Source organism: Suncus etruscus, chromosome X (genome assembly GCF_024139225.1).
Source record: "Suncus etruscus isolate mSunEtr1 chromosome X, mSunEtr1.pri.cur, whole genome shotgun sequence".
Classification (NCBI taxonomy): Eukaryota; Metazoa; Chordata; class Mammalia; order Eulipotyphla; family Soricidae; genus Suncus; species Suncus etruscus.
This window is the reverse complement of record NC_064868.1, coordinates 126,970,656-126,990,818: the sequence shown is the minus strand read 5'-3', so window position 1 is coordinate 126,990,818 and position 20,163 is coordinate 126,970,656. Positions and strand designations below refer to the sequence as shown.

At 37.6% G+C, this 20,163-nt stretch overlaps 1 protein-coding gene across 1 annotated transcript in view; it reads left to right on the top strand.

The window, feature by feature from the left end:
• ALG13 (ALG13 UDP-N-acetylglucosaminyltransferase subunit) overlaps window positions 1-20,163 on the top strand; it is a 115,697-nt gene that overhangs the window by 19,861 nt on the left and 75,673 nt on the right. The window contains 7 exon segments of the mRNA XM_049767651.1: window positions 2,040-2,143; window positions 2,146-2,234; window positions 2,237-2,404; window positions 2,888-2,971; window positions 5,050-5,100; window positions 5,785-5,831; window positions 10,512-10,584. Of these exon segments, the coding sequence (XP_049623608.1) occupies window positions 2,040-2,143; window positions 2,146-2,234; window positions 2,237-2,404; window positions 2,888-2,971; window positions 5,050-5,100; window positions 5,785-5,831; window positions 10,512-10,584 (616 nt within the window).

Here is a 20,163-nt window from a genome sequence, read left to right as displayed (position 1 = left end):
TTGTCCCCTGAACCCAGCCAGGAGTGATCCCTAAGTGTAGAGCCAGGACCATCACCAGGTGTGGCCCAAAAAGCCAAAAGAAAAATTTGTCTTGCTAATATATTTAATTATAATAAATTGGCTATTGATGCCTTTACTATAAGCAGCAGTCATAATTATGATTACTACTGGATTTATAGATACAAGAAAAACATTTCCCAAAAGAGCTTAAGTTTGCAAATTTCCAAAGCCATTTTGATGTATTTAAAACTTAGAGGAACCGGATTCTTCCATTTAAACACAAAGCATTTGATAGTGAAGTAAGAGACTAATCTTTAAACCTTACAGAAATGTCACTTTTTTATTTCATTTTGTTACTACTCTTTGTAGTTTGTTTTTGTTTGTTGTTTTTTTTGGCCATACCCAGCTTTGCACAGGGGTTACTCCTGGCTCTCTGCTCAGAAATCGCTCCTGACAGGCACTGGGGACCATATGGGACTATATGGGATGCCCGGATTCGAACCACCTTTGGTCCTGGGTTGGCTGCTTGCAAGACAAACGCCCTACTGCTGTGCTATTTCTCTGGCCCCTCTGTAGTTTTTTAAGTTCTCTGAAGATATATTAAAAGATACCTTTAGTGGCCAAAGCAATGGCGCTGCAGTAGGCAAGCGTGCCTTGCATGCTGCTGATCCAGGACGGACCATGGTTCGATCCCGCCAGCATTCCATATGGTCCCCTAAGCCAGGAGCGATTTCTGAGTGCATAGCCAGGAGGTACCCCTGAGCTTCACTGGGTGTGGCCCAAAAATTAAAAAAAAAGATACCGTTAATGCTATGTGACTGTATGACATACATTAGAATTTGTGTTGGCAAGGTACTCCTTTCATATTTCAGCTTTAATTTTCTGTTTCAGTTTGTAAGAACTACCTTTTGTTAATGATACAGGATATCAATACTAATTTGATGATACATAATATCAATACTGATCAAATACTAATTTGAATAAATTAGTCCAGAATTTTATTAGGAAGCCTTAGAGTGATAGTGCAGTCAGTAGGGTGTTTGCCTTTGCATGAGGCTGACCTAAGTTTGATACCTGGCATCCAATATGGTCCCGCAGCACCTCCAGGGGTAATTCCTGAGTGTAGAGCCAGGAGTAACCTCTGAGCACAGCCGAGTGTGCCACCTCCCCTGCCAAAATAATTTTATTGGGACTACAATGATAGAGCACTGTAGGTGCAAGCAAGCCCTTGCCTTGCACTCAGATAACCTGGGTTCAGTCCCTGTCACGCTATATGTTCTCTTGAGCATTGGCAGGAATGATTTCTGAGTTCAGAGCCAGGAGTAACTCCTAAACATCGATAGCCAGGTGTAGCTCAAAAATTAAAAAAACATATATTAGTGTTTCCTAATCCATAGCTAATGGAATCTGTTTTATGATCCTAACAGGGTATTATTTGTTCCTTATCTAAGCAAGAAGAGTGCTTAAGATCCCATCTTGAAATATTCAACTGGTTTAGCACTTTGCTTGAATTGTGATCTCTGCCAGTTTAGTGCTCACGCCTGGTGTACAGTGCTCTTCCTGCACAGCAGTGCTCAGGAGAAAATATGGTTCTGTCAGGGTTCTGATTCCCAGACTTTTGTTTCAGTCTTCTGCGCTATCTACCTGGCCCTTTTAAGATACTTCTAATATAAAACCTTACTACTAAATTAGATCGAGACTCTCCTCCATTTCCATGAAACTTTGAAGGGCGCTGGGAATTGGAGCAATCTGTAGTTAGAAATTCAGGCTGAAATTTTAAAGCAATGTGGTGTGCAACGAGACGCATCAAACACACCTGAACCTTTTTGCAGTCCCTATGCAGCCTAATGCTGCAGTTGCTCTGAGTTAAGCTGCCAATTTCCCTGCATAACACTCCCAACCTTAGGCTAATTGGGCTAATCTCCAGCCTAAAGAGGGGGCTGTGCAAGTCCCTTCTCCCTCCTATCTAACTCCTCCTCTAGTCCAGTTCCTTATTCCTAGGAGCATTTGTTCTGCTGCTCTGTCTCTTATTTTCACAGGGTTCCGACTTGACCTGGGCAAGGTAACCCCCTTGCTTCTCCTGTTCCTGAGAAATATCAAGACTGCTCTACAACTGCCTTCTCCTGCCTGGGCTTTGTTCTGTTGCCGGATACCTGCATAAGCAAGCTTCTCTGCTACTCGTTCCTACCTGTACTCTCCTGTTTTCTTCTTGCTGCGCTTATGTGCCTTTCTCTCCCTTCCCATTTCTACCCCTGTGTGCACAATGCATAGAGGCTGGAAAAAATACGTCGGCCAGAAGTCTCTGACTGAGGCATCAATGGATGACTATCTAGGCATCTTAGGGCTGTTTCGAAAGCTGACTGCTAAGGATGCCTCTTGTCTCTTTCGTGCTATTTCTGAGCAGGTAAATGTAAACGAATACATTTTCCTATGCTAAATTTTTGTTTGAGGTGTGCAGGGTACTCTTAAGTTTAATATCTAGTTCACCATAAACAAAATGTTTTCTTCTGAAAACCTGGTAAGATGAGTTTAAAACATTAGTTTCAAAATGTTATTGTATATTTGTTTATGTCTATATTCCTAAATGTCACTTTGGAATGTGAGATATAAGATGATGACTTCAATTATTTGGAATAAAGATTTAAGGAGTTTATTGCTTCCCCTAAAAGTTATTTCTAAGAGTTTTCCCGTAAGATTTAGATTAGGGAGGGCAGGACTCCGCAACTTCAAGAAAACAAAAACAAATTTTACTAATTTTACTAAATTTATCAATTTCCACGTATGATTTACTTAAGGCAGACATAAGTGTACAAATTTTAGTTTTACTTTAGAAGCTGATTTTTCAAATGTGTCCTGAAAGTGAATGTCTTGATGTTTCTTGTTTTAGTTGTTTTGCAGCCAGGTACATCATTTGAAAATCAGAAAAGCTTGTGTCTTATATATGAAGAAAAATCAACAAGAATTTGAATCTGTAAGTAAAGTATACATACTCAGTAGAGTAAGTAGAAGAGGGGAAATGAATTTTGAGACCTATATTTTTACATCTAATTTCCTCTTCCTTCAGTAGCAAGTATGTATTTTCAGTTGACTTCCTTTCTCTTTCTAGCATAGCATATTCCTGAATAACCTCCTAGAACAGGTTGGTTCTGTAGTAGAAACATTAAAAAATATTTAAATTGTATTATTTTACTTCTTTCTCCCCTGACAAGAACCAAATTCTACCAGTTTTATCTGCTGTTTTGAACTTATCCATGCCACTTTTTTTCTTGAACAATTAATCATAAAGGGGTGGCTGGCTCTTCCAGTATTTGTGAATATTTTGTGTGCACAAATTGAAGCCCTCTTCTAAATTCAGTAAAGTTTTCTTAATCTAGCCAACTTAAAACACAATATAAAATTTAATTGTAATAATTTTCTAAAGCATTTTTCATGTGAAAAATATAATTGAAGCTCTGCACCAATACTTGACTTTTAATCAGTTTTTAGAAAAATGTATAAATTATTTGAAATAAATTTTTAATGAAGTGAAGTTTACCAAAGTGATTTTAAGTTCGCTATTGAGTTGTGTTTTATTTTTTAAATCATCTTTTACAGTACCAGAAGTTGTTTTCTTCTGATTGCATTCTGGGCATTTGCTTGCTGTTTGAACTCTTAATCATCTTAACAGGTTTCAGTGACTTTCGGAAACTCTGTGACGGCCTCTTTAAGGCTTATTAGCTTGAAGCTAATTAGCTTTCAATACACCTGGCAAAATGAGTAATGAAGTAATTTTAGTTAGTTCAAATACAGTATCATGGCTTTAAAGCAGTGTATCTCAAGTATTTTCCTGCATAGAAATCACCTGGGGATTGTTTAAAATTTGATTCTGGTCTGAGTTGGGGCCAGGATTCTTGCATATACTCCCAAGTGTTTTTTGCTGCTGTTCTTGCGCCACATTTAAAGGAATAAAGATGTATGTAAAAATATAAATGAATCACGTGATATGCTGAATCAAGAAAACTAGCCTCTCCCCCTTCCAAAGACCATACTATATGGTTACCTTTAGGTAAATGTTATTAGAAAATATAACTCACTTTGTAGTTATATAAAGCAAATTTGTGGTTGCTTAGCAGCAGTGGAATTATAAAGAGGCCTTTATGAAATTTACTGGATGGTGGATATGTTCAGTATCACAGCTGTCACTATGCTTTCTTGGGTGCACACATATGTCAAAATTTGTCTCATATAAATATGTATTGTGTGTCAGTTATACCTCAACTGTTAAAACAAGATTGTGAAAAATTAAAAACTGAATTTTTAAGTCTTGTGATATTCATGAATTAGCCATACTATATCCTTTCATTTAATGTTATTTTTATTGAGGTATATTTTACATACATTAAAATGTATTTTAAGCTTAGTAATATTTTTTAGAATTTAGATTATTTTTTTTTTTTGGTGTGCCACATCCGGTGGTGTTCAATGGTTACTCCTGGATCTGCTCTCAGAAATCTCCCGTGGCAGGCTCCAGGGACCATATGGGATGCCAGGTATCAAACCCGGATCCCCAGGTCATCAGTGTGTAAGGCAAACACCCTACACTGTACTACCACTCCAGCCCCTAGTATAATTTTGTCTGATAATGATACAGTCATAAGATTGCCACCACTGTCAAAATAATGAAGCTAATCATCTCAAAAGGTCCCCTTAATATCCTGGGAGTTTTGAAATTAATGAAATTCTGTTTAAATTTTTCAGTTTGATTTCATAAGTTTGTGTCTTATCAAATTTTAAATCAGGAATGAAAATTGTCAAGCTGGCACTTCTGAGACATACATGTGATGAAATGCCTATAATGTGTGTAAACCAACATCAGCTTCCTACTTTATAATGTAGGCTTTCTATACTTAAAACTGGTGTGTGTATGTATGTGCAAATCTTGAGGTTGTGTTTGAAGTAATTTGATATCATTGTTGAATTGAACAGAAAAACCCATTGGAAGATAATTTTGCAGATTAAAATCAGATCGTAATAATACTATGTATATGAGATAAGTTTTTTTTTTTTAAGTATGTGGAGGGATCATTTGAGAAATACCTGGAACGGTTGGGAGATCCTAAGGTAAGATAAAAATAGGAGGGGCATATTTAATATTTAGAATAGTAACAAGTATTCCTTAATGTGTTTTGCTTTAACTTGGACCTTATATATTTTTCTTAAGTAGCCAGCTATCTTAAATCAATCTTACAAAATTTTAAAGGCTGGCAATTGATCTATTGTTTAATATTAAGAAGTATCTTAATCTAAAAAAAAAGAAGTTAATCTTACCTATCAATTAGTAAGACTATAAACTGCAAATAGATTAAGTTAAAATATTTTCTTTATGAAGTAAGATAGCAGTAAATGTTACTGGGAGACCATTGTACTTTTCTTATAAAATATTTTATGGGGGAGCAAGAATGCTATATATATCAAAATTATTTATGTCTTATTAATTCCATAATACTCTATACTTAAAGCATGTTTACTAAATACTGTTAAATTTTTACACTTACAGAAATTCCATTTTGAAAGTCTCCTGTGTTGTGTCCTTGTTATTTAATGACTAGAAGGGTCATTATAAGGCCCTTTATTTTCAGAATAATTCCTGTTAATGACTATTACACTATCCCAAATTTCAAAGAATGTTCCAAATTTCTTCATGTGAAAAAGTGCTGAGCATCTAAAAAAGCATATCTTGAACTTGTTAAACTTTCCTCCTACATATAAAATGTTTTTTTCTAAACTTACACTATTTATGTTTAGGAAACTGCTGGTCAGCTGGAAATGCGAGCTCTTTCTCTCATTTATAAGTAAGTAGAATCTTTTTCTCTAAGTGTATAGTATATAAGGTTTTTTTATCAGTCCACTTAGAATTGGAAAAATTTGATATTTGTATTGCTCTGCAGAATAAAGAGATCTAATAATGAAATCTGAAGTTGAAAAATTTCTAACATTTGTGTCCATTTAAAAGAAAAAGGAGAGCTAAAGAGATAGCACAGCAGTTTGCCTTGCAAGCAGCCAACCCAGGACCTAAGGTGGATCCCAGGTGTCCCATATGGTCCCCTGTGCCTGCCAGGAGCTATTTCTGAGCAGATAGCCAGGAGTAACCCCTGAGCACCACTGGGTGTGGCCCAAAAAGCAAAAGAACAAAGGATTTCAAGAACTATTTTTTTTTCGGTTTTGTTTTTGGGTCACACCCAGCAGCACACGGGTTACTCCTGGCTCTAACTCATAAATCGCTCCTGGCCAGCTTGGGGGTTCATATGGGACTCCGGGATTCGAACCACCGTCCTTCTGTATGCAAGGCATATATCCTACTTCCATGCTATCCCTCAGGCCCCCTTGCATGCATCCTCAATAGGGTAGTATTACTTCTAAAAGACTTCTAACAGACTAACATTATTTCTAACTTGGTTCCTTAAGACAAAAATCTTAAAAATATAGTGGTGGGCTGGAGTGATAGTACAGTGGGTAGAACAGGGATATTACAGTGTGTAGACCTTGCATGCAGCCAGGATGGATTTAATCCCTATATCCCATATTTTCCCCCAAGCCCACTAGGAATAATTCCTGAGCTTAGAGCCAGGAGTAACCCCTGAGTACTACTGGGTGTGCAAAAGAAAAAAAAAATTCAGGGGTTTGTGGCTTTCAAAGGATCACAATATATAAACAGTTAAATAATATATTTTGTGGTATTGAAATTTCATAGGGATATTCAAGTGTCTACAAACATTTCTTTGGGGAGTTCATAAAGAGTGGTGGTATTTGAGAAACAATACTCAATTGCTGTGTTTGATCATAAAAGCTGCAAAAACTGGTATTTATAAAAGATGTAGGGCTTTGAAAAAGAATTATGTAATATTAGAGACTAGTGAGAATCTTTTTTTAATTGAATTATGGTGAGATATAAAATTAAAAAGTTGCTTAAGGTTGTTTCAGTCACAAATATTAAAACAACCATTCCTTCACCAGTGTACATTTCCCACTACCCAAGGTTCCCTACTGACCTGTCTTGACCTCAGCCAGGCTCTCTCTCTTCCTTGCCCACCTTACTTTTCTTTAATCAGGCACCATGATTTTCTGTACTATTACTAAAAGAGTATCATGCATATCACATTACTTCCTCTTACCATCCAATACTTGTTCCATTTTCAACTATCATTATCATAGCGGCCACTTCTCTGTCCTAACTGGACTCCCTCACCTTTTTTTGGCAAGGTTATGACCTGGACCAGTCCTTCGGCACTCATTTCTCTTGTCTTGGTATTCTCATACTATGTTTGTTTTTATATCATCCAAATGAGTGTGGTAATTCTCTCTCCTCTTTCTGACTTATTTCACTCAGCATGATACTCTATATGTCTGTCCAGATATAACCTCATGACTTCATTGTCCGTAATACCTTTGTAGTAGTCCATTGCATAGAAATATCATAATTTCTTTATTCACTCATCTATTATTGGGCAGGTAGATTATTTTTAGATTCTGGCTATTATGTGTGAACAGTGCTGCAATGAATATAGAATTACTGATGTCTTTTGTACATTGGGTTTTTGGACTCCTAGGGTATATTCCCAGGAATGATATGCATGGTTGTATGGAAGCTCAATTTCTAGTTTTTTGAGGATAGCCCATATTGTTCTTCAAAAAGGCTGAACCATTATACATTGTCACCAGAAGTGAATGAGCTTTCTTTCCGTTCAGCATCCATGCCAGCACTCGTTATTCTTGTTTCTTGTTCTTTTTTATATGTACCAGTCTCTTTGGTATGAAATGGTATCTCATTGTTTTGATATGCAACTTCCTGGTGATTAATTAATATGAAGCATTTTTCACGTGCCTTTTAGTCATCTGCATTTTTTCCTGATGTTTTGTTTATCACTTATTTGCCATTTTTTGAAGAGGTTGGATGTTTTCTTGTTATGCTTTAACAGTACCTTATGTATCTTATAAAATATAATTTCTCTCATTCCATGGATAGTCTTTGTATCCTGGTCAAAATTTCCTTTGAATTGAAGCAATTTCTCAATTTAATATAGTCTCATTTGTTAATCTTTGCTTCCACGTGCTCGGATAGTGTTTTTTTATTCTCAAAGATGCCTTTAGTTTCAATGCCATGGAAGGATAGTTCTGCCTACATTTTCCTTTATGTGACTTATGGCTTTAGGTCTGCTATCAATGTCTTTAATCCATCTTATTTGACTTTTGTGCATAGCATTAGAAAGAGATCTGAGTTCATTAGCTGACCAGTTTTCTTAATACCACTTAGTTTTCTCAACCTCATTTGTTGAATTGGTTTTCTTAGCTCCACTTATTTCATACATTTTGCTTTGATATTAAAGTTTTTTTTTGGTTTTGGGTTCACACCCAGTGATGCTCAGGGGTTACTCCTGGCAATGCATTCAGAAATAGCTCCTGGCTCGGGGGACCATGTGGGACACCGGGGATCAAACTCAGGTCTTTCCTGGGCAGCGGCATGCAAGGCAAATGTGCTATCGCTCCAGCCCCTGATGGTAAAGATTAATTAATCATATATTTGAGGGTCTGTCTCATGATATTCAATTCTATTTCTCTAATTTGAAGGTCTGTCTTTATTCCAATAGCATGCTGTTTTAATTACTACTGCTTTGTAGAAGAGTTTAAAGTTAGGAAAAGTTATTCCTCTCATCTTCTTTTTCCCAAAGATTGATTTGGGTATTTGGAGGTTGCATAGTTATTCCCTATGAATTTCAGGAAGTTGGATATATTTCTTTAAAAAATGGTATGAATATGCTTATAGAGAATGCATTGAATCTGTACAATGTTTCGGGAAGTATTGACATTTTAATGATGCTAATCTTTCCAACAACCCATGAGCAGGGTATTTTTCCACTTTATTGTGTCCTCTGTTATTTCTTGAAGTAATGATTTGTAGTTTTCTTTGTATAGTCCTTTCATCTCTAAGTTGATTCCAAGGTACTTGTTTTTCTGAGGATCAATTGTGAATGGGAAATTTTAAAATTGCTCTTTTATTTTTGTAACTTGCAACTTTACTATAAAAATCTATGGTTTCTAGAAACTTCTGTCGAAACTAATTTTCTAAATGTGTTATCTGCAAATAGTGAGAGCTTGACTTTTTCTCTTCCTATTTGCATACGCTTGATAGCTTTTTCTTGCCTATTGCTATGGCAGGTACATATTGAAGTGTTGAGAGTGGACAACCTTGTTTTGTGTATTGTCTTTGAGGGAAGGCTTTTTATTTTTTTCCCATTAAGTACAATGTTTGCTGTGAGCTTGTTGTTAATGACTTAGTGTAAATCATCTTTAATTTAAAAGCTTGATCTTTATGAGAGTCTTCACAATTCTTAGTATGGTCAGATTTAAATATCAGAGGTCCCAAACTTACTTGGCTTTCTTCTTCTTTATCAAAAAAAATTAGTGGCTCCCTGGACATCTACAGTCTTTATGTGACCAAACTGAAAACACCATCACTTTGCCCACAAAGGTACTATTAGATCACTCAATGACCTGCACAGAGGTTGGTATTACCCATTCTGGGTATATACAGGTACATATCTTGGTGGCATCAGAACCCTTCTATTGGACATTGATCAAGTTAGTGTTCTTGCTGTTTTCTCATAGCTCAATAAATTTTGCAAAAATAACATACATCCAAGGGCCATATGGCCTCTTGTGAGCTCCAGCATATTTCAAGGGAAACAAAGATGTAACAAACAGAAATAGGGGCTTTAGTAAGAGACTAGGCAAAACTGCAAGGAAGTGGAGCATGATTTGGAAAGTGTTGAGAAACAGTCTGCTTTTAAGTCAAAGAACAGCTTTTAAATTCATCTTTTTTTTTGTAGCACTAAAATTACGATGGTTTTTAAAAGGTTTTTAAGTGAGTGAAAATTGAAAAATATCTCATAATATATGAAATATGAAATTAAATTTCAGTGTTCATAAATTTTAAAGAAGCATAATTATGTGCATTAATTTATTTTCTGATTTTTCTTCCTTTTTTTTGGGGGGGTGGGTCACTTCCACTGGCTCTGCACTCAGAAATCGCTCCTGGAAGGCACAGGGGACCACATGGGATGCCGTATTTCTAACCACCTTCAGTGTTGGATCAGCAGTGTGCAAGATAAACTCCCTGCCATTGTGCTATCTTTTTGGCCCCTATTTTCTGATTTTTCATATGTCTAACTCTATGAACTACAAAAGTTGGAATATTTATAATATTTGACCATTACTTCATATAAATGAGCCCCTACCTTATACATATATATATACCTATAGTTGATAATCTATGTTTTTACTCAGTCATTTCCCAAATTAATAATTTTTATGTCCATAGACTTTAGGGGAAATGAGCTCTCTACATTTATTTGACATCAGTCTTAAACACTTAAATAAAGATAGTCAGTTTAAGTGCACAAAATGTGTGTTCTTGTAACTGTCTCTTGCATATGCGATATTAACTATTTTTTATACATTGTCTTTTACTCATTTAGTCGAGATTTTGTTCTTTATCGCTCTCCTGGAAAACCTCCAACTTGTGTAACAGATAATGGCTTTGAAAATAAGGTAAGAAGAAAAGTGAATATTCACTAAAATAAAATAAATTGAATGATGTTCTAGCTTTATAGGATATTTAAAAATATAAAACAGCTCTGTCAGGTTCTGTCAAGTGCAGTAATCACTCCTGGGAGGAATTGGGATCTTAATGGGGGACTTGGGATTGAACCATGTTGACTCCATGCAAGGCAAGCATCCTACTCGTTGCTGACTGCATCACATAGTATATTCTCATCCTGAAAGTTTCTTGACGGTAGTGACTGTATGCCATTATGTACTGAAGTTGCCTGGGAAGTAATAAATGGCTTTATTAAAAACTCAAGAGATAGATTTTTCATCATTCCTTTTTTCTTCAAAAAATTATAACTTTGGGTGTACCATCATCTACTTTGTTCAATAAATATCCCCATAATATACCCCAGAGAATTTAATTTTATTGGGAATACCAGTATGTAGATATGTTTTATCATACAAAACCATGAAAAACCCATAGAATTAAAGGCATTTTCTTTTTTTTTTAATTTTATTTAAACACCTTGATTACATACATGATTGTGCTTGGGTTTCAGTCATGTAAAGAACACCACCCATCACCAGTGCAACGTTCCCATTACCAATGTCTCAAATCTCCTTCCTCCTCACCCGACCCCCGCCTGTACTCTAAACAGGCTCTCCATTTCCCTCATACATTCTCATTATTAGGACAATTCAAACTGCAGTTATTTCTCTAACTAAACTCATCACTCTTTGTGGTGAGTTTCCTGAGGTGAGCTGAACTTCCAGCTCTTTTCTCTTTTGTGTCTGAAAATTATTATTGCAAGAATGTCTTTCATTTTTCTTAAAACCCATAGATGAGTGAGACCATTCTGCGATTTTCTCTCTCTCTCTGACTTATTTCACTCAGCATAATAGATTCCGTGTACATCCATGTATAGGAAAATTTCATGACTTCATCTCTCCTGACAGCTGCATGATATTCCATTGTGTAAGTACCACAGTTTCTTTAGCCATTCGTCTGTTGAAGGGCATCTTGGTTGTTTCCAGAGTCTTGCTATGGTAAATAGTGCTGTAATGAATATAGGTGTAAGGAGGGGTTTTTGTATTGTATTTTTGTGTTCCTAGGGTATATTCCTAGGAGTGGTATAGCTGGATCGTATGGGAGCTCGATTTCCAGTTTTTGGAGGAATCTCCATATCACTTTCCATAAAGGTTGAACTAGACGGCATTCCCACCAGCAGTGGATAAGGGTTTCTTTCTCTCCATATCCCTGCCAACACTGTTTCTTCTCATTCTTTGTGATGTGTGCCAATCTCTGTGGTGTGAGGTGGTACCTCATCGTTGTTTTGATTTGCATCTCCCTGATGATTAGTGATGTGGAGCATTTTTTCATGTGTCTTTTGGCCATTTGTATTTCTTCTTCGTCAAAGTGTCTGTCCATCTACATGAGAGAGTTTCCAAAGTGCCATGCTATTAGTTACATTAAGAGAAAAAGACAACGAGCTCAAGACTAATAAATTCAGAGGGAACATTATATATTAGAGGCAAGAATCTGTTGGGGATTGCTGGAGTTACAAAATGAGTGTAGTATGCCATGCCAAGAATTTGGCTTTTCATTCTGTAGAATAGTTGAAACCTTCCCTACAGTATTTTACTATGATATTCAAACATAGAAAAACTAGATTAATTTTATAAATAAGAATATACATATTCTTGTTTGAGTCTACTGTTGATGTTTTAGCACCTTTTTATCATATATTTATCCCACTGTTCATTTATCAGCTTGTCTTAATTTTGTATGTATTTCAAATTTGAGACATCTCTGCCACTGCCCTTAAACTCTTTTATTTGGTGTTTGAGCTACACCCACAGCCAGTGGTACTCATGTATCACTCCTACTGACTCTGCTGCACTTAGGAATTTCCACTAAGAGACATGGAGAACTGTATAGGATTGTACCAGTTTCACTGCAGGAAAGGCAAATGTTCTATTTGCTTTACTATTGCTCTGGCGCCTGTTTTTCTAAACTTGTGATTTTTGTCTGTTTATTAGTGGGGGGTTTGGGGCACACAAAGTAGTCCCCAGGATTTGTTCCTGGTTTTGTACTCAGGATTTACTTCTAGTACATTCGGGGACCATAGTGGATGATCTACTATCCCTGGCGTGCCTCTAAACTATTATCAAAGATGTGGGGTTTTTGGGCAGTCACAATTGATGGTACTACAGGGCAATGACAGGGATGTGGGGAGAAAGAAACTCTCATTCACTGCTGGTGGGAAGGCTGTCTAGTCCTGCCTTTCTGGAAAACAGTATGGATATTCCTCAAAAAAACGGAAAATTGAGCTCATATGATCTAGCTGTACCACTACAAGGGATAATATACCTTAGTACCACAAAACACAATTCAAAAATGCCTTATGCACACTTATTTTTATTGCAACGCTATTTACAATAACCAGAATTTGGAAGCAACCCAGATGCCCAACAACAGATGAGTAGCTAAAGAAATTGGTACAGATACACAGTGGAATACTATGCAGCTGTCAGGAGAAAAGAAGTCATGAAATTTTTCTATACATGGATGCACATAGAAACTATTATGCTGAGTGTAATTAATCTGAGGGAGAGAGATAGACTTGGAATATCTTCATTCAACTGTAGGATTTAAGAAAAATAAAAGACAGCATAGTAATAATACCCAGATACAATAGAAATGAGGGCAAGAAGGACTAGCTCGTGATATGAAGCTTACCAAAAAGTGTTGAAGTGTAGAGTAATAACTATACTAACAACTACCACGACAATGATAGACAAATTGATTGCCTCTCTCAAAGACAGGCAGGGGTAGGAGAAGAAGGAGATGGGGTCATTGGTGGTGGGAAGGTTGCACTGATGAAGGGGGTTGTACTTTTTAGGACTGAAACCCAATAACATGTTTGTAACCATGGTGCTTAAATAAAAATATTATTAAAAATAAATAAAAATTAAAAAATAAAAGAAACCCTCTTGATGGGGCTTGTTGACCATATCGTAAGTTGAATTTGTGCTGCTTGTAGTCAAGCACCCTATCTTCTCTATTATCTCTCTAGTCACATTATCTAAGATTTATTTTTCAAATTATAATTTAATAAGGTTAAAAAGTGCTAAAATTTCTAATATGTGTGTACAATATTCCTTAATAAAGAAAAACATCAGAAAACTAGACATCAGGAAGGGAAGTGCTAAGTTTTATATTTTAGTAACTATACAATTCAAGCTGCAGCAGTCATAGGGGAGCATCTAGATCTCTTTGATTAGTGCTTTTTTGAATTCTTCAAATAAACACACAGTAGTAGAATAGCTGGATCATATGTATTTCTCTTTTAAATATCTTAGGAATATCCATATATTTCTTTTTTTTTGTTTTGTTTTTTGTTTTTGGGCTGCACCTGATGACACTAATTGGTTACTCCTGGCTACGTTTTCAGAAATCGTTCCTGGCTTGGGGGACCATAAGGGATGCCAGGGGATCGAACCTCGGTCCCGCCTTGCCCTACTGCTTGCGACACTGCTCTGGCCCCGAAATATTCTATATTTCATGGAACAGCATCAGTTTACATTTTAGTGTAGTGTTCGGTGATCCATTTTCACTGCAACCTAGCTAACAATTGTTTTTTTTAGAATAATAGTTATAAGAAATGAGGTGATTGCGCATTGTTTTATTTGGATTTTTTAATAATGAGATGCTGAACATCTTTTCACTTGCTTATTGACTTTTGTGTCTTTGGTGATGCATTTTCAGATCCTCTGCCCCTTTTCGTACTCATATCCTGAAGTGTTCAGGGATGACTTATAGCTTTTCTTAGGAGCCACTGCTGGTGGTAACATGGGTTACTATGAGATACAAGGATTCAAACCCTACTGCTTGCAAAGCTTGCGCTCAGCCTTTTACTCTCTCTAGCTCCTCTGTCCATTTTTATAAGGTTTTTGTTGTTGTTGTTGTTATCTTTGATCTTAATTGGGAATGCTAACTGCTTCTCTGGTGTATGATTTCCAAGTACTTTTTCTCATTAAATAGATTAACTTATAGCAATAGTTTTATTAGTGTACAGATTTTAGAAGGAACAGACTCTTAGATATTGGTAAAATTTTTCTTTCACTTCCCTCCCCTCCCCTCCCCTCTCTTCTTCGGTTTTGAGCCACACCCAGTAGCACTCAGGGTTTACTCCTAGTTCTGAGCTCAAGAATCACTCCTAGCAGATGTGGGTGACCATATGGGATGCCAGGGATATATTCCGGGTCAGCATTATATAAGGCAAATTTCATACCGGCTGTGGTATTGCTCTGGTCCCCATTCTTTTTTTTTAATATTTGGGCTCATGTAACATTGATGTTTTCTTTTTAAATATCATTTTAGATAGTCTCATTAAAATAAAGTGCGACCTCGTTTTTCAGCTAATTTACTACTATTACATTCCAACTGCACCCCAACAAACAGGCAGTTCACAGGGGTAATATAAACATGATAAACTAAAATTGGAAATATGGACCTGATAATATAAATGTCATGCAAAAGAAAGGTACATCAAGTGAAATACGGATCAATTAATTTACTAGACAAGTCCTATGTTATAAATCAATAAGGATATGAAGTATAGAATTAGAATTTTATTGGGGGAACTAACATAGATACTGATGTATGATGAACACCTGAAACTTAAGTTTATAATGCAGTGGCACTTTAATATAAAACAAACTAATAATCATGTCTAATTTACCTTCTTTGAATCAAAATGGAACTTTCTTGTGGATCACAGTAACAAGTGAAATTTCAAATCAAGTTCCACTTGGAATTATGATCTAAAAAATAAGGTGGGGCCAGAGAGATGTCATAGAAGTAGGGTGTTTGCCTTGCCTGTAGAAGGACAGTGCTTAAAATCCTGGCATCCCATACGGCCCCCAAGCCTACCAGGGGTGATTTCTGAGCATTGCCAGTTGTGACCCAGAAACCAAAATAATAACAACAATAAGGGTAAGGAATAACCGTTGAACTAAAATCCAGTAACTTTATTGGGGAATCTTGGGATAAGTATAGGAAGTTAGCAAAATCTTAAGATAATTTCCTGCGCATGCTTGCTGGATATGTCTTTCTTGTATTACAGAGAATTATCTTTGATACTTAAGGTTGAGCTTGAGAATGAAACAGTTTTTGAGACCAGAGCCATAGTATAGCTTGTCTTGGATGTGGCCGATCTATGTTTAATCCCTGCTATCCCACATGGACCCTTGAGTACTTCCAGGAGTAACCCTAAGCAAAGCTGGGTGCCCTCCAGCTATGAGAGTTTTTATCAATAAGATTTTTTTTCACATTAGAACTTTTCTGCAGATACACTTGTAGTTTGAAATTCTTAGCATTATTACACCAAGCACTATTAGTAATCTAGAACATCCTAATTCTTTCTATAAACTTCTCTTAAGAAAAATTACAAGAATATTTCTACAGAAAATACAGTTTGAAAATAGGCCGCTACATATGATATTCAATAAAACATCATAGCAATTGGGAAATATTTAATAGAAAAAACTCAACTTGCCTTTCCTCAGAATTGTGCAAAATAGTTTTGAGCCTCTAAAGTTAGATACAAAATTTTCTGCTTTCAATGGGGCTTAGAACAAAACAGTAAGATCCATACAGATAAAAGACATTTTAAGCAGCAAGACAATGACTGATGCTCAAGAAATTAACCTGAAACACAGTTAAGTTGAAAATCTGCTTCTCCGTGGGCTTTGCTGGGGTTTTGTCCTTCATCATCTTCAATTTTTCTTTTTCTTCATCATCACTGCCTGCTCTCCCGGGAGCCTGAAGGAGTCTCCACCATGTTCAGATCAGGATCCACATGATCCAACATCTGGGTTCTCCATTCACACTGCAGCTCAAGAAAGCTGAGATTATCCACCAAAGAGCCAAAGCAGTCACCATTGCGGAGGTCTTCTTGGAGTTTCAAGTCCTAGTCCCGTGTTCCCTATACGCCCCACTGTTTGTTGTAGTAATAAAAAATACTGGGGTGAGGCCTTTCTTGTCATGGCATGGTGCCTGTAGCCCCTTGGCCAAAAGGTCTGAAGGTGCAGGATAATGGTGTAGAAATAATCACAGTCAGTTCATTTTATTCCAATCCCCTCTCCACCATTTGTAGACTTCGTGCCATGACTGCCTAACTCATCTCTAACAGGAGCACTCTTGCTCTCTCTCTCTCTCTCCCCTCTCCCCCCCTCACTCCCTCCCCCTCCCCCCTCCCCCCTCGCCCCCTCTCCCCCTCTCGCCCCCTCTCCCCCCCTCTCCCCCCTCTCCCCCTCTCTCCCCCTCTCCCCCCCTCTCCCCCCCTCTCCCACTCTCGCCCCTCTTCCCCCCTCTCCCCCCTCTCCCCCTCTCGCCCCCTTTCCCCCCCCTCTCCCCCCTCTCCCCCTCTCTCCCACTCTCGCCCCTCTTCCCCCCTCTCCCCCCTCTCCCCCTCTCGCCCCCTTTCCCCCCCTCTCCCCCCTCTCCCCCTCTCTCCCCCCTCCCCCTCTCTCCCCCTCTCTCCCCCTCTCCCCCCCTCTCCCACTCTCGGCCCCTCTTCCCCCCTCTCCCCCCCTCTCCCCCCCCTCTCCCCCTCTTCGCCCCTCCCGCCTCTCCCCCTCTCTCGTTCTCCCCTTCTCCCCCTCTCCCCCTCTCCCTCTCTCTTCCTCCCCCAGGCAAAACCTTTATTTCCAACTAACGTAAAAGTCAAATGCAAAACATTGGTTTAACACAATTCTAAATTAAACTACAAACTCAAAATAGAAAATAGCTGATGAAGTCTACTTACTCTTACAAAGTAAGAGTACTTAGTCTTACAAAGTAGACAAACATGACTGAACCAAAGATGACCCCCAAAGTCTAAGTAACCAAATGTACAAAATACAAAAGATGCAGGTATAAACCCAAATTCAAGCTTACAATGTGATTACAAATAATAATGATAATAACAATGGCATTCAGCTACGGGACCTGACGCTGAAGACACCTTCCGAATAGCTGGAATAGCTGAATAGTTGGAAGTAAATTATTTTATTTTTGAATTCTGGAACTTTGAACATTTACTGTAATTTGTAATATAACTGCTGTGAAATACTTGAATAAAGATGACAAGAAAAAAAAAAACCTTTATTTCCAACCTCAGACCCCTCCCGAGTGTGGATGAGTCAGGCCAGCCAGGTGATATTAACACGTGTAATTGGGGGAGGGGTAAAGATAAGTTTTTTAAATGAACTATTTAAGCACCATGGTTACAAAGATGTTTGCAGTTGGGTTTCAGTCATAACTGTATACCCCTCCTTCAGTACAACCTTCCCATTGTCAATGTCCCAATTTCCCTCTTTCCCAACCCCTGCCTGTGTTTCAGACAGGCATTCTATTTCTCTCACTATCATTTTCATGATAGCTGATAGTGTACTTATTCTCTAACTACACTCATTCTTTGTAGTAAGTTTCCTATCATGGGCTGTTTTTTCCAGCCCTCATCTTTATCTGGGTATTACCATACTGTCTGGTTTTTTTTGTTTTTTGGTTTTTGGATCATACCCGGCAGCACTCGGGTTCCTCCTGGCTCTATATTCAGAAATCCTGGCAGACTCGGGACCATATGGGATGCCGGGATTCGAACCACCTTCCTTCTGTATGCAAGGCAAATGCCCTACCTTAATGCTATCTCTCTGGCCCCTGTTTTTTTAATCTCACAGATGAGTGAGTCTATTCTGTGTCTATGTCTCTCCCTTACTCAGCAAATAGTCTCCATGTCCATCCTTGTAGAGGCAGATTTAATTACATCATCTTTCCTAATAGCTGTATAGTATTCTGTTACCCTTCCCTAGGGCAAAATGCTAATCTTCCTGATGGTCAGACCAGCCCACTTATGGGAGGAGTCTGTGGTTGGTTGGTAATTAAGGCTTTGGGAGGGGTGAAAGAAAATATCAGCAAGAAGGAGCCAGGAAGAAGACACAGCAGGGAGAAAGATCAGAGACAGCATGGATGTAGAGAGGCTGTTTAGCTTAGAAGCCACACATGGTGGTTAGGGCCTTATTAATAAAGCTGCATGTCTCCTGGCTTCACCTGATTGCTGTGGGTCATTTCTTTGCTGTCACCCTAATACCTACAGACACACTTGGCTGGAAGGGCTGCAGGCAGGAACCATCTAACCTCTATGAACTCCAGGACTCTATAATTAATAGAACAGTATACCATTGTGGGTATGTACCCCAAATTTGTTTAGCCACTCATCTGTTGGCAGCATCTAGGTTGCTTCAATATTCTGGCTATTGTATATAGCGCTGCAATGAGCATCGGTGTGTAGTGGGCATTTTTGAATTGTATTTTGTGGGCCTGGGCTTAATCCCTCACAGTATTGGTGGATCTTATGGGAGCTCAATTTCCATTTTTTGAGGAATCTCCATATTGTTTTCCAGAAAGGCTGGAATAGACAGAATTCCACCAGCTGTGAATGGGAGTTCCCTTCTCCTCACATCCCTGCCAGCACTGATCTTGTTCTTTGTGATGTGTGCCAATCTTTGTGGCTTGAGATGGTACCTCATAGTTTTGACTTGCATCTCCCTGATCATTAGTGATTCAGAGTATTTTTTCCATGTGCCTTTTGGCCATCTGTATTTTTTCTTTGAGAAAATGTCTTTTCATTTCTTCCCATATTTTGATTAGATTAGATGCTTTTATTCTTGGTTAGATGTTTTTATTCTTGTTAATCTCTGTAAGTACCTTTATATCTTATATACTAGCCGCTTATCTGATGGATATCCAGTGAATGAGGGGTGGCCTTTGTTTCCTAGTCACTGCTTCACTTTGAGGTGCAGAAGCTTCTCAGTTTAATATAGTCCCATTTGTTTATCTCTCCTTCCACTTGTTGACACAGTAGTATTTCCTCCTTGAAGATGCCTTTAGTCTCTGTGTCATGGAGTGCTTTACATACATTTTCTTCTGTATACCAGATGGTTTCAGGTCTGATATTGAGGCCTGTAATCCATGTAGTTTTGGCCTTAGTGCATGGTGCTAGATAAAGTTCCCTTTTCTGCATGTGGCTGATGAGTTCCCAACACTACTTGTTGAAGGAAAGCAAGGCTTTCCTTGCTTAATTATATGTGTTTTGCCCCTTTATCAAAAATAAATTTTTAAATATGATTTTGAAAAGTTTTTGAGCAGTTAAACATTTTATCATTTGCAGTCAAGAAACATTTTTGTTGAAATAATATATTTAATTTGTATGGCTTTTTAATTGTTTGAAGAAACTAGGAATCAAATTGGCTGTGAGGTTTCTTTATTTTGTAGGCTATTCCTTGCCTCTTTCTTAAAAGCAGGATTGTTGTAATGCATGTATACAGTGTTCTTATTCAGTTCTGTGGGTAATATTTTAGTAGTTGAATATTGTCCTCTTCCTCATAATCTACATTTAGAGTAGTTATTTGACTTGATTTCATTTTTTAGAATGTAAGATGGACATTTGATTTCTGATACTCTCATTTTGCAAGTTTATATAATAGGACTTGTTTAGTATATTAACAGCAGTATGCTTGAGAATATATAGCAGC